This window comes from Aphelocoma coerulescens, chromosome 7 (genome assembly GCF_041296385.1).
Source record: "Aphelocoma coerulescens isolate FSJ_1873_10779 chromosome 7, UR_Acoe_1.0, whole genome shotgun sequence".
Lineage (NCBI taxonomy): Eukaryota > Metazoa > Chordata > Aves > Passeriformes > Corvidae > Aphelocoma > Aphelocoma coerulescens.
Window position 1 is genome coordinate 20003137 of NC_091021.1, and position 14799 is coordinate 20017935.

Consider the following 14799-nt stretch of genomic DNA (forward strand, 5'->3'; position numbering starts at 1 on the left):
TCTTTGTATAAGATGCATGTTCCCTAAAACGTGACCTTTTAAGGAAACTTCCACTCACAACATATGTATTTGGAAAAAATAAGTGGTGAAGTCCAGTGTCTCGGTTTGAAAGACAGGTGTCTGCTAAGGAAGGCAGAAGCCTCCCTTGGAGTGGCAGATGTAACCCCTTTCCCTCTGAGTTATTATAATTTTGAAATCAAGGGTCTTTAGGCAGAGATGTGGGAAAATAGGAATAACAGTTCTTTACTATATATATATATATATATATATATATATATATAACTAGTCAAACAAAACAACAACAACTATGACAGTAACAGCAAACACAAACCCAGTCCCGGCCTTTTCGGCTGTCAGGCTATTTCCCCTCGGGTGCAGTTCCGCTTGCAGCCGACAGGGATCGCTGGCGGCTCCCGGTGAGCAGGGCAGGTGCGATGGTTCCCCCGCGGCTGCAGGGGGCGCTCCGGAGCGAGCTCGGGGAACACGCGGCTGCTCTGGCGCCCTGGGATCCCGGGGAAGGATGGAACAAAGGAGCTTCAGAAACCGGTGGGCAGCTGGTCCCGGGTTCTCGGAAACAGCAGGCTGGACTGGTAGGCTGGAGCGGCAGGCACAAACACAAATCCCGGGTGGCAGACGAGATGTATCCAAAAGGGGAACCCCCCGGGGCTCCAGGCAGGCAGGGTAAGCACGGCTACAGCGTAGCGAAGGCTCGAAGCAGCAGCGGGGCGGGCGGCCACAGCCCAGCCTCCAGCAGGGCAGGGAAAAGCAGCTTTGGGATCCCCGGTGTTGTTCCCAGCAGAAAGGAAAGACGCCGAAAACGGGAACCAGCAGCTCTTCTCTCCGCGGCTTCTCTCTCCAGACGCTGAGAGCGAACTGAACTGCCCGCCAGGTGAGAACAAAAGCCTGGCCGGGCCCTTTTGTCTTTCTTAAGTATGGCTATTTATCTCCTAGCAACATGCTATGGGAAAAAATTCCTTTAACAGAAAAAAAACTAGGACTAAACTGAAACCCCAACATTATCCACCCCGAATTTTTTTCCATACTAACATGTTACATGAAACTTAACTTTTTAACCATATAAATACAAGCATCACCTAAATTATATACATATGTACATGCTGATACTGATACAAGTACAGAGCCATGGGTAGTTCACCCTAAAACAAGGTCCCCTTGAGGTATGCATCGGGTCTCTCCATCCCTTTGCATCACCCACCAGGTACAACCTGGTCCCTGAGCAAAAACAACCCCACGGATGGGTTTGTCTTTGCTCAAGGCAGACTTTACCCAAACAGTTTTTCCAAGCATACCTCTCATGTGCACCACTGGAACCTTATCCCCATCTGTTGTTTGTAGGGGTTCGGATTGGGCAGGGCCGGCTCGGCTGGTGGAGCCTCGGGTGTTAACTAACCAGGTGGCTTTTGCTAAATGCACCTCCCAGTTTTTGAAACTCCCCCCACCCAGTGCCTTCAAGGTGGTTTTAAGCAGTCCATTACACCGCTCAACCTTCCCAGCTGCTGGTGCATGGTAAGGGATGTGGTACACCCACTCAATGCCATGTTCTCTAGCCCAGGTGTTTATAAGGCTGTTCTTGAAGTGAGTCCCATTGTCAGATTCAATCCTCTCAGGGGTACCATGCCTCCAAAGGACTTGCTTTTCAAGGCCCAGGATGGTGTTCCGGGCAGTAGCGTGAGGCACAGGGTAGGTCTCCAGCCATCCTGTGGTGGCTTCTACCATTGTGAGCACATGGCGCTTGCCTTGGCGGGTTTGAGGCAGTGTGATGTAATCAACCTGCCAGGCCTCCCCATACTTGTATTTGGACCACCGCCCACCATACCACAGGGGCTTCACCCGCTTGGCCTGCTTGATCGCAGCGCATGTCTCACAGTCATGGATGACCTGGGAGATACTGTCCATGGTCAGATCCACCCCTCGGTCTCGTGCCCACTTATAGGTGGCATCTCTGCCCTGATGGCCTGAGGCATCATGGGCCCATCGAGCTAAGAACAACTCTCCTTTATGTTGCCAATCCAGGTCTATCTGGGACACCTCTATTTTCGCAGCCTGATCTACCTGCTTGTTATTACGATGTTCTTCATTAGCCCGGCTCTTGGGAATGTGAGCATCTACATGACGGGCCTTCACAGATAGCTTCTCTACTCGAGCGGCAATGTCTTTCCACTCCTCAGCAGCCCAGATTGGTTTTCCTCTGCGCTGCCATTTTGCCTTATTCCACCTTTCCAGCCAACCCCACAGAGCATTGGCTACCATCCATGAATCAGTGTAAAGGTAGAGCTTTGGCCACTTCTCTCTTTCAGCAATGTCCAGAGCTAATTGAACGGCTTTGAGTTCAGCAAATTGGCTCGATCCACCTTCTCCTTCCGTAGCCTGTGCAACTTGTCGTGTGGGGCTCCATACAGCGGCTTTCCATTTCCGGCTAGCGCCTACAATTCGGCAGGAACCATCAGTGAAGAGGGCATATTGTCTTTCACTCTCTGGTAGCTCGTTGTATGGTGGGGCTTCTTCGGCACGCGTCACCTGCTCCTCTTCTTCTTCAGAAGATAACCCAAAAGTCTCACCTTCTGGCCAGTTCGTAATTATTTCCAAGATCCCAGGGCGACTTGGGTTTCCAATTCGGGCGCGCTGCGTGATGAGGGCGATCCATTTGCTCCAAGTAGCATCAGTGGCGTGATGTGTGGAGGGAACCTTTCCTTTGAACATCCACCCCAGCACCGGTAGTCGGGGTGCCAGGAGGAGTTGTGCCTCAGTTCCAATTACCTCTGAGGCAGCTTGGACTCCTTCATAGGCTGCCAAGATTTCTTTCTCTGTGGGAGTGTAGTTGGCTTCGGACCCTCTGTAGCTTCGGCTCCAGAATCCCAGCGGTCGGCCACGAGTCTCACCAGGCACCTTCTGCCAGAGGCTCCAGGACAGACCATTGTTCCCGGCTGCAGAGTAGAGCACGTTCTTCACCTCTGGTCCTGTCCTGACTGGGCCAAGGGCTACGGCGTGAGCGATTTCCTGCTTGATCTGGGCAAAGGCTTGCTGCTGTTCAGGGCCCCAGTGGAAATCGTTCTTCTTGCGGGTAACCAGGTAAAGAGGACTCACAATCTGGCTGTACTCGGGAATGTGCATCCTCCAGAAACCTATGGCGCCTAGGAAAGCTTGTGTTTCCTTCTTGTTGGTTGGTGGAGACATCGCAGTGATCTTATTGATGACCTCAGTGGGAATCTGACGCCGTCCATCTTGCCACTTCACTCCCAGGAACTGGATCTCTCGGGCAGGCCCCTTGACTTTGCTCTTCTTGATGGCGAAACCAGCTTTTAGGAGAATTTGGATTATTCTCTCTCCTTTCTCAAACACTTCTGTTGCGGTGTTCCCCCACACAATGATGTCATCAATGTACTGCAGATGTTCTGGGGCCTCACCCTTTTCCAGTGCAGCCTGGATCAGTCCATGGCAGATGGTGGGACTGTGCTTCCACCCCTGGGGCAGTCGGTTCCAGGTGTACTGCACACCCCTCCAGGTGAAAGCAAACTGAGGCCTGCACTCTGCTGCCAGAGGAATGGAGAAAAATGCATTGGCAATGTCAATAGTGGCATACCACTTTGCTGCTTTGGACTCCAGCTCATACTGGAGCTCCAACATGTCGGGCACAGCAGCGCTCAGCGGTGGAGTCACTTCATTCAAGCCACGATAGTCCACAGTCAATCTCCATTCCCCATCAGACTTGCGCACAGGCCAAATGGGGCTGTTGAAGGGTGAGTGGGTCTTGCTGACCACCCCTTGGCTCTCCAGCTCACGAATCATCTTGTGGATGGGAATCACAGCATCTCGATTCGTCCGATACTGCCGGCGGTGCACTGTCGAGGTGGCAATTGGCACTCGTTGCTCTTCCACTTTCAGGAGCCCAACTGCAGAAGGATTCTCAGACAGTCCGGACAGGGTGTTCAACTGCCTAATGCCCTCTGCCTCCACAGCAGCAATCCCAAACGCCCACCTGAGTCCCTTTGGGTCTTTGTAATAGCCATTCCGGAGGAAGTCTATGCCCAGAATACACGGGGCCTCTGGGCCGGTCACAATCGGATGCTTTTGCCACTCCTTCCCAGTCAGGCTCACCTCAGCTTCCAAAAGGGTCAACTGCTGTGATCCCCCGGTCACCCCAGCAATGGATACAGGTTCTGCCCCCACATGTCCCGATGGCATTAAAGTACACTGTGCCCCAGTATCAACCAATGCATCATATTTTTGTGGCTCTGATGTGCCAGGCCATCGGATCCACACTGTCCAGAAAACCCGGTTCTCCCGTGCCTCTTCCTGGCTAGAGGCAGGGCCCCTCTAGCCCTGGTTATCATTCTTTCCCTGGGCATACATACTAGAGGTACCTTCGAGGGGATCTGACATATCATCCTCCTGTCTGTAATACCTGGCAGCTCGGTCACGGGAGGCTGAGGCTACTTTCACCTTAGCGGAACCCCCTCGGTTAGTGCCTCCCTCCTTGAGTTCACGCACCCGCGCTGCCAGGACAGAGGTAGGTTTCCCATCCCACCTTCTCATGTCTTCCCCATGCTCACACAGGAAAAACCACAGCTCAGCTCGTGGGGTGTACCCTCTCTCTCTAGCAGGGGGACGACGGGCTCTGACCTGGGGGCCTGTGACTCGCACTGGTGCCACACTGACCTTCCTCATCTCCTCCCTTATCTCCTTTATCTCCTCTTTGAGGTCCTGGACCACAGCAGAGACATGAGTTTTCAGTGGACCATTGACCATACTGTCATAATTCCTGAGCTTGTTGGCAACAGAGCCCACTGTTTCTCGGTTATTGTCAGCATCAATGGTTGCAATGAAGGTGGTGTATTGCGATGGCCCTAGTCTTGCCAGGTTCCACATCATCTGTCCTGTGCACCTGACCTTATCGGGGTCATTACCGTGCTGTCCATCCCTCCCAAAGAGTACCTCTAATACTGCCACCTCTCTTAGCTGTTGGATCCCTTCCTCAAGTGTCTTCCACTGCATTCTATGATGGTACTCCTGCATTCTCTCTTTGTGAATGAACCTTTCTCTCACACTCATTAAGAGCCGGTCCCAGAGAGAAAGGGGTCCTGGCTCCCTCACAAATACCTGGTTCACACCTGGGTCCTGGGTCAACGATCCCAGATACCTTGCCTCACCACTATCCAGTTGCACACTTGTGCCCATAAGGTCCCAAACCCGAAGCAGCCAGGTGGTATAAGGCTCACGCCCCCTTCGCACAATGTCGTCTCGCATACCACGGAGACTGTCGTACGAGAGGGACTCAATGATGATTTCTGGCTCTGGCTCCCCTGCTGGTTGTGAGGGCCCTGGTTCCCCATCATCATTAACTGGTCGTACTGATTTGGTCTTACACTTCCTCCTTTGCACAGGGGCGACTGCTGCTGGCTGTACTTGTCCTTGGGGTTCAGCTGAAACCTGGGCGGTTGTAACATCTGTGGGTTCCACTGCTGCACCATCGGACTCACCCTCTTTGGGGCAGGGAGAGGTTTTTTCACTAGCTGAGGAGGTGTATTCCCTTAGCAATTGGCATATCCCCTGGTGCACCTGGCCCATCTCCTGGCGCACCTGGCCCATCTCCTGGCATATCTCCTTGCGCACCTGGCCCATCTCCTGGCACATCTCCTGCATCCCTTTCGCCAGTACCCCCACCCATTTCGGGTAGTCCATTTCTGAGGTGGGCTGTTGGGCGGTATCAGGCTGTGGGGCAGGGTCTCTAGTGTCTGGGGCTGTGTCAGGCTCTGGGGCTGAATCAGGCTCTGGGGTAGGATCTCTAGTGTCTGGGGCTGTGTCAGGTTCCGGGGCAGGATCAGGCTCTGGGGTAGGAACTCTACTCTCTGGGGCCATGTCAGGTTCTGGGGCAGGGTCAGGCTCCGGGGCAGGATCTCTAGTCTCTGGGGCTGGTGTCTGGGTAGTTATCCAAGCCAATCTCAACTTATCCTTGAATGCTAAATAGAGTAGGCCTACCAGCAGCAGGTGGTTAGTATTCAGAGGGAATCTAAACCCTTCAAAAATTGATGGGGTGGGTCCAAATAACTGGTTGAGGGGTTGGGGGAAAACTTCCCCTGGTGTCATTTCCTCACAGAAGGTACCATTGTTAACATAACCCCAAAAACATGAGCTCAGTGTGTGATAGCCGTTTATCCACGTGCCCACATTCCGGAGGAAGTTAAAAACCCATGAATTCCTCACCTTCTCGACCCATAGCACAAGCTGGATAACAGCAATGGTAGCCTTAGTGAGAGGACCCATATTCAAGTAGGGAGCTGCAAAGGGGAAGAATATAGCCACGGCCACATGCCACCCGAACCAGGGCAAAGTAGACCACATAGTGCTGCCTACCAAGGTTCCTATATCCAACACACAAACTTAAGTTATTCAGGAACTGTTATTCCTTTTTCACCTCTCTCTCTTAATGCCCTCAGGCCCCACGGTTGGGCGCCAAGATCTGTCTCGGTTTGAAAGACAGGTGTCTGCTAAGGAAGGCAGAAGCCTCCCTTGGAGTGGCAGATGTAACCCCTTTCCCTCTGAGTTATTATAATTTTGAAATCAAGGGTCTTTAGGCAGAGATGTGGGAAAATAGGAATAACAGTTCTTTACTATATATATATATATATATATATATATATATATAACTAGTCAAACAAAACAACAACAACTATGACAGTAACAGCAAACACAAACCCAGTCCCGGCCTTTTCGGCTGTCAGGCTATTTCCCCTCGGGTGCAGTTCCGCTTGCAGCCGACAGGGATCGCTGGCGGCTCCCGGTGAGCAGGGCAGGTGCGATGGTTCCCCCGCGGCTGCAGGGGGCGCTCCGGAGCGAGCTCGGGGAACACGCGGCTGCTCTGGCGCCCTGGGATCCCGGGGAAGGATGGAACAAAGGAGCTTCAGAAACCGGTGGGCAGCTGGTCCCGGGTTCTCGGAAACAGCAGGCTGGACTGGTAGGCTGGAGCGGCAGGCACAAACACAAATCCCGGGTGGCAGACGAGATGTATCCAAAAGGGGAACCCCCCGGGGCTCCAGGCAGGCAGGGTAAGCACGGCTACAGCGTAGCGAAGGCTCGAAGCAGCAGCGGGGCGGGCGGCCACAGCCCAGCCTCCAGCAGGGCAGGGAAAAGCAGCTTTGGGATCCCCGGTGTTGTTCCCAGCAGAAAGGAAAGACGCCGAAAACGGGAACCAGCAGCTCTTCTCTCCGCGGCTTCTCTCTCCAGACGCTGAGAGCGAACTGAACTGCCCGCCAGGTGAGAACAAAAGCCTGGCCGGGCCCTTTTGTCTTTCTTAAGTATGGCTATTTATCTCCTAGCAACATGCTATGGGAAAAAATTCCTTTAACAGAAAAAAAACTAGGACTAAACTGAAACCCCAACATCCAGATACACGTTGCTACTGTGGGTCCCCATGAAGACAGCTAAATCTACTCTCTCTGAAGTCTGATGGCTTTGATGCAAACTGAAGTGGGCCCTACGTGAAGGAAATATCTCAAAAATAGTTATCTCTAAAGAGACCCTCCTGACATTAATAGCCTGTTAAGAAAGGAAGCCTCTAATGTACACCCACCCACCCACCCACCCCATTGTTGCTTGCTGTAAAACTAAAGTTCAGTTAAAGAAATGGAACACTTTAGATTGTAGAACAGGAAAGATGGATGAAATCTGAAGAGTTAATTGCTGCTGTTGGGTACTTATATTGTTACCCAGGCAGAGAGATGGTCTTTAGTTTAGATTTGTATGACTTGTTATTACCAGTGTTCTCTCAAAAAATGAGCACGGCTTTAGTATGTTAAAATACAGCCTTGCTTTAGTATGATTACACAAAAATAACAAAAAAGCTTGTCATAATAAAGGCATAGGATTTAATGATTAAACTTTAAATGTGAAATTGGAAACAGCTTGTAACTTAAAATGTTTTGTATGTGGAAACACCTGGGTTTATCCAAGGACAGATTGACTGCAAGATTACTGAGTGCCATTGGCAATTACAGCTTTATTGGATAATGCACTGGGCAGATCCTTAGCCTCTGTACACTGTCCTAGCTCCAAGAATTTCAGAAGAGACAAACTTACAGGTGCAGATCTGACCCACATTTCCTTCTAGTGAGTGTATATATGTTTTTTTACTTTTTTAAACTATCAGCTTTCTGTCTTTATCTAGTCATACATCAACCCTGATGTTTCTATCTGTCTGTGAAGAACTGCATGAGTTTGGACACTAATTTAGACTGAACCTTGGTCAAAAATGAAGCCTTTTAATTTTTAACTTCCTTGCTTAGCAGGTATCTTTAATATGTAAGCAGCATAGTTGTTAGTTCTGAATTACACCTTTAACTGCTTTTCTGAGTGCTTGCTTACACTAAGCAAAGACATCCCTAACTGTATCTTGAATTAAAAGTAGAGTTCAATGGACAACAGCATTTCCTATGTTTTCTCCCTCTAATCTTCTAACAGACTTAGTCTGCATCTTCTTAAACATGCAATAATCAACTAAAAATCCCTAGGTCTAGTTCAGTCAGAAATAATGAGCTGCCAACAGGAACAGTCAACAGGAAGATGAGAGAAAGAGATGTTTTACACCCACATGGGTGATTTTGGGTGTAGTTACAGGAAAGCCTTGAAGAGTTTTGATTCTGATCTTGAAGCCTCTAGTCTCTAAGAAGTCCCATTTAATGGTGTCCAGCAGGGCAGGGTCCCTGTAGTTGGATGATGAGGTGCCACAGTAAACTGAGAAGATTTTAGATGAAGTAAACAGAGGATAGCATTGTCCTGTGCTGGCTCCTTTATTACTATCATTCAGCAGTAAAATATCTGGGCTTATCAGTTCATCTGTCTCTGAATGTAGATTTTGTCTTGTGAGTGTAAAGAATAATGAGTGAGAAGGGCATGACCCACCATCTCAGCTCACGTCAACAGCATCTCCACCATTCCTGTTGGAGAATTCCTCTAGTGTCTCACCTGTGGGAGGTACAGATGTGTAGAAATGGTGATGGTGAATGGGGCAGGAGCTCACCTTCTGGCTGCCAGCTGTGGGGGAGTGAAACAGGTAAGTGCCTCCCAAAGCTTGCATCCAGGTCACTTCAAACACACAGTGACAGAAGGCTTCACATAGCTCCCAACCTGGAATGCAGCTCCCAAGCACTGTTTGCCCTCGCTGCGTGTTGCTGGGGTGTGAACTGCTTTAAACAGTTCCTCTTCTAATTAAGTACGCTCAGTCTGTGTGTTGGCTTTGCAGGCACCCATCTGTAGAGAGGAGATCTGCTTGCTCCCCTCTGAGGATCCTGCCTTCCCTCCCCATCGGCCTTGCTGGGAGATTAAAGCAGCAGCGGCCCCATACACAAACGCAGCTGGTTCCGTTTGGTCAGCCTGAGCCTTGCTGTGAAACCACGACAAGAATTCCAGTAAGTTGGCAACACTGAAACACAAAGAAAACAACAATAGGAAAAGACCTTCCGTGCAGAAAGGAATGTTTCAGGCACTATTCCCCTACAGTGAAAGGAGAGAGGGTGGGAGGGAGGAGGGAGATTTGAAGAGGGCATGTCTCCCCCTCCCCCGGCAGCTCTGGATCTTGTGATGGAGAGATCTTATCCTCTCTTTGTGATTCCGAGGTGCCAGGAAGCTAATTGAATATTCTGATCTGCCCCCAGTGTTTCTTGTGGCTTGACCCCGGTGCTGTGTCGTACCACTACACCAAACAGCCCTGAACCTGCATAAATCACAACCTTGCAAAAGCCTATGCTCCGCATCTTCTCTCCCCACCCCCCCTCTTTACTATCTTGATAGATAGAAAGCCTTTACGGAAAGGTTTAGAGGGATTAGCGTCCTACAGGACCTGGAAAGAAATCACAGTCTGCTAATAAGCGGCAACATGTTCCTGTGCAACTTCTGCAGGAACAATACAGGCACCTCTACTCCTTTATTGCAATTGCAGTCCATGGCAAAAAAAAGAAGAGTTAAGGTTTCAAAGATTGCTTAAGTTCTGTTGCAGCATCAGCAAACAGCTATTTCAGTATAATGAGCATGGCATGATGCTAATGCAAAAGATATGGGGTATTTATAAAGGTGGTGTCATTAAAATTAATCTGACAGAGCCTCTTGGAAGACAAATAGGCCTATCCTTCTCCCATGGTTTGTATGCACAGTAGTCCTTGTTGATATGCACGTGTACGTGTGCACACAAATGAAGAAAGGACAGCTTGGCATAACTAACTTTTCTACATGAAAGACTATTTTTCACTAATATAAAACAAAATAATGATTTAACTTCACACATTTTATATATTATGTTTCTGATCCTGCAAGCAAAGCCTCCAAAATGTTTGTCCTTTTTACCAAGGCTGCATTCCAGCCTGAAGTATTAGGGTATCTTTATCTTTCTCCTGTGATCCTACATACTGCTCTTCCCTTGTTAGTGGGTATATGGTTCCTGAAATGGCAGCAGTAAAACACAGGGAGATATTTCTTTGTGTGTTGCACACACTGTTGGAGAGTTAGAACTAAAGGAGAGTGTCTCCAGCTGATATATTTAGAATTCACAGCCAAAGCACTTTACCAAACTGATTTTATCTGCTAAGAAAGTGCAAAAGTAAGTTTCATCCCTACAGTTTTCCTTTCATAGGTTTTATGTGAGAAGTACTAAGTTTTAAGCTTTACCTCTGCGTTGGTGAGTAGATGTTAGATTTTTTTTTCAGAGTTATCAAAAATACTTTTTCTCATTTGGAGCATGCCTTTGGGGCACTAAAACTTGTGACACATTTCACTTGCCACTTGCAATTCCACGAACTACTCAAAATACATGACACATTAAATACAGCACCAGTGGACTCTGAAACAAAGTCTGCAAAGTGTAGAGTCCTGGAAGCATCTTGGCTATCCTGCGAAGTGTGGAAGGAGGGGCAGAGGCAGCCTGTGGCTGCAGGGCCTGGAGCAGTGCCTGATTCCCTCATGCTAGTTCCGGGGCCGCCGGGTATAAAGAGCTTTATGCAATGTCTGGAGGGTGGGAGTTTATAGAAAACGCGATGTCTCAACAGGCGAACACGCCTTTCTTCTGCAACTAGCAGGATAAGAAAAAGACACCAGGCTCCTTGTGCTGCTGCTGTGCAGATCAGCACCCCGGAGTCCAGGAGCCAGCTTCTGAGGAAGCTGGAGCATCCCAGCCCAAATGGGACCTCACCATCGGATGGATGGAAAAGCAGCAACTGCTTGCAAACTGCTCATATTATTCGCTGCATGCATAATGCAGGGCAGTTGCCAAGGTAAGCGCTATGCTCCAGCCTCTCCGGAATGGGACTTGCACCGCAAGGAGCACATCCCTACTCCGGGGACTTCTATAAGAAAAAGACCGAAGTGCCTGAAAGCAGAGGGTTAACGGGCGCTGATTCAAGGAGGTCTTTCTAATAGCTAGGGGAGACAGCTGGCTCTTTCCAGGAGTCATTTGGTGGAGTCGGTTTCTGTTGTGGAAAAGGAATAGTGCCTTAAAAGCACTGCAAACACCATCGGCTCTTTAGCTTCACTTCATCTTGGTTTTAAATTATCCTAGGATGCTTCCTTTGATTCTTTTTCTGGTTTGTACAAACTTTTTTTTTTTTTTTTCTATTTATGTAAGACAGCAACACACAAATGTGGCTAAATTTTGAGGGACATCTCAGACTTTGCAACTCCACGGTCTAAACTCACGGTTTTACAGAAATGCAAGCAGGCACTTTTTTCTGTAAGTGAGTCCTGATTACTGACTGTGAAAAAGGAAAAAAAAAAAAAAAATCACCCCAGACGTTTTACATTTTTTCCTTGCGATCTTTGTGCCTTTCTTGCTACTGAAATACGGGTCGGGTGATTTTGCAGAGCAGAGTTCACCTGCATTCCAAGAGCTGGTTTGGTGACCACTAAAATTGTACCTAGAGTTGTTTTTGGTGAGGCGTGCACAGGCTGCAGCACTTGCACGTAGACAGGTTGGGCCGGGGGATAGGGGGTTTTGCGTGGACATGCTTGCGTACGTGTGGTATATGCAGTCATTTACAGAAGGCTATAAGAAAGAAACAGATGCTTAGTCTAGAGCACAATAAGCTCCCCTCAGTCGGTCTCAGACGCAGATTTGAAGTTGAGAGAGGGAGAACTTTTTCTCTGGGCTTTACTGTTGCTAGGCGACATCGAGGAGCATGTGACTGGCAGAGCAGGCTGAGTGCCTCTCCTCCGGTACTAATCTGGCTGCTGGGGATGGAGTAGCCGTGTGCCCAAGTCCTCTCCCCGGCCTGTGACTGCAGCCTCTCTTCTTGCCTTCTTCTTCACGCTGTTTAATTGCCTTGCATTGAAAATCAAGCCTGTCTTGTTGGAGCAAGAGTGGCTAAAGTGCATTTCCTCCACCCCGTGTATTGACCTGTAGTCCTGCTGGTTCTGTGTGTGTCTGTGTATTACGTGTGTGTTCAAATTGTTAATCTGCTTTCTTTGCTCAACTCTTAGTTTAAGCTCCTTAGACAGAATCAACTAAGTAATTATACAGCAACTGCTGCTAGCAGCTCCCACTTATGAACAGGGAAATAAGAGACAGCTAATGTGCAGCAGGAGACCTGCAAAAACTCCAGCCAAGGAGGTCACACTGGGCAGAATTAATCCTATGCACTATTATTTTACATTGGATAGAATGGAAGCTGCAGTGCAGATCAAAAATTTATTTTTTTTGTTCTACATCTGTTTGTGATTGTCCAGAAAGTACCTGATAAATTCCATGACAGAATAAGCAGAGAGAAGCTTTGAACTAGTATCCATAGGTAGTGGAAGTACAGAAGTTTTTTACTTTTATGGTGTTCCTCCCCCTCTTTCTCCTATTCTTCCCTCCCTCGCTGCATCCACAGTAGAATAACTGTGGAAATCAAGCAGTATCATTTTGGTAATGGGTGTCTGATACTAGCAAAATACCTGCATAGCAATTTTGCCTGCACTGTGATTATGATAGTGAAGTATTTGGTAACCTTAAGTTCCAGTTCCTTGAATGTTGAGATCATGTCAGACACTTATTTTAAAAAGAAAATTTGGAGAACCACAAAAGCAATTCCAAGCCTTAGAAGGAAAATGGTGAAAACCTATTATCTTGCCTAATCCTCAGTATTTTCAAAGGTGCTTCACTGATGTTTTTTGAGACTTTTGTTGGCAATATCTGGGTGCTCCCAATATAAGATGGATGTTTCTAGGAGTATTTCACCAAAGCACTTGCTCAAATGATAGTACTCTTCCTTGATTTACCTAAATCTAGTTTTACTGGGAGTAAACATAGTGCTCATAAATGGAATAAAAAGGCTGTATTTTGTAATTGCCAGCAGTACAGGGCCTGTTTCTCCAACCTTTACTCTGTAAGTCTTCTTGCATGTGGAGTAATTGTTGTCAGAAAAAAGTGTAACTGGATTCTAAAAAAATTGTTAAATGAAGGCAGTGTCAAGCAGGAGCATCACAGGACTATTGCTCGTGTTTGTTTTGAGGAATATCAAAGTGCTTCACACTCAGTCAAACTAGAGACAATGGATGGATGTTAGTTCACCAAATTTGATTTGTATCCTAAGTCTCTGCAATGATGAATCATCACCTTGATACATCCCAGGCAAATATGACTACCTTTATGAGGTCTCTATTAGTCTGAGAATGAAGGCTATTCTAAGAATGAATGCATATGGTGTGATAAGATATGTCAAAAATCTGAAACATTAGCATGAAGTGTGGCAGGCCATTAAGAAATCGGTATGGTAAGACCAAGTAGAGAAGAGGTACAGCAGCTCTTTCTAGAAGTCATGGAGAAACATGCTTTTTCATCAGGCATTGTAATAGTTCAATCTCCAAATTAATAATTCAGTGTTTTTTAGACATTGTCTTCAATCAAAACTATTTAATTTGTCTGTAGGATGACGTACAGTGACATTGCTACAGGCGACAGGCCAGAGTCACTATTCATACTTCCTTGTACAGAACTGTGCACTTTTAAATGACAGAGAAGCCTGGCTGTAAGATTCCACTCCTGCCAAGACCTAGTGTTTGAAGACTTGAGTGACTGGGAACTGAGGATTTGGAAGTAACGAGAAGGGAAAAAGGATGGCAAGAAATATTAATATACCGATGCAATCCTGACATACAATTTACTGGGTTTTCTGCATGACCTTTGGGCTTCAGTGTTCATAATCCTGCGCTGGTACAATTTTCTTGGTTTCTCTTGGAGAAGTACTCACACAAAATCAAGAGCAAAAATTGCACTGAGTGTCCATCTACCTGGCTTCTAAACTGGTTTACTTCCTGAGGCCTGACAATTCAGAAGTACCTGTCAGTGAAACATGTTATATAGTCTTCTCACATTTTAATGAGTTTTTCTGTGCACTAACAGGGGTTTTGGTTTTTTTTTTTTTCTTTGTTCTTTTTAATGAATAGCCCACTTCTAGTACATCTCTTGAATTTTCTTAATAATTCACTCTTTTTCTGTATTCTGTTCTGTAAAGCGTATCAGGTATTTGCAAAGTAATCAGCTAAAGCAAAGAATGGGTCAAACCCTAGAATTTTAGTTAAAAATTGAAAGCAGTAATTGGATGACACCTGGTTAGATTTAGTTTCTATGCCAAGTGCTAGAATTACAGTAAATAATTAAGCTACAAGAGTGAAGACAACCAGACACAGAGCATCCAAGGAGATTTCAACTAAGATAAATGCGTGATGTGTATGATGCTTCTATTTCCCTGTAAGACAAACCAAAACCTTCTTTCATATATTGAGCTGATTGGAAATTTGAGCTATGAAATCCTACTTTAA

General features: G+C 47.3%; 1 protein-coding gene across 2 annotated transcripts in view; it reads left to right on the top strand.

Annotated features, from left to right (window-relative positions):
• Positions 1–11064: 11064 nt before the first annotated feature.
• The window catches only part of LRP2 (LDL receptor related protein 2), a 118094-nt gene continuing 114359 nt past the window's right edge, over positions 11065–14799 (top strand). For both annotated transcript variants that reach the window (XM_069020729.1, XM_069020730.1), the window contains exon 1: positions 11065–11276. In XM_069020729.1, the coding sequence (XP_068876830.1) occupies positions 11183–11276 (94 nt within the window). In that variant the 5' untranslated portion in view covers positions 11065–11182. The remainder of the gene's footprint in view (positions 11277–14799) is intronic.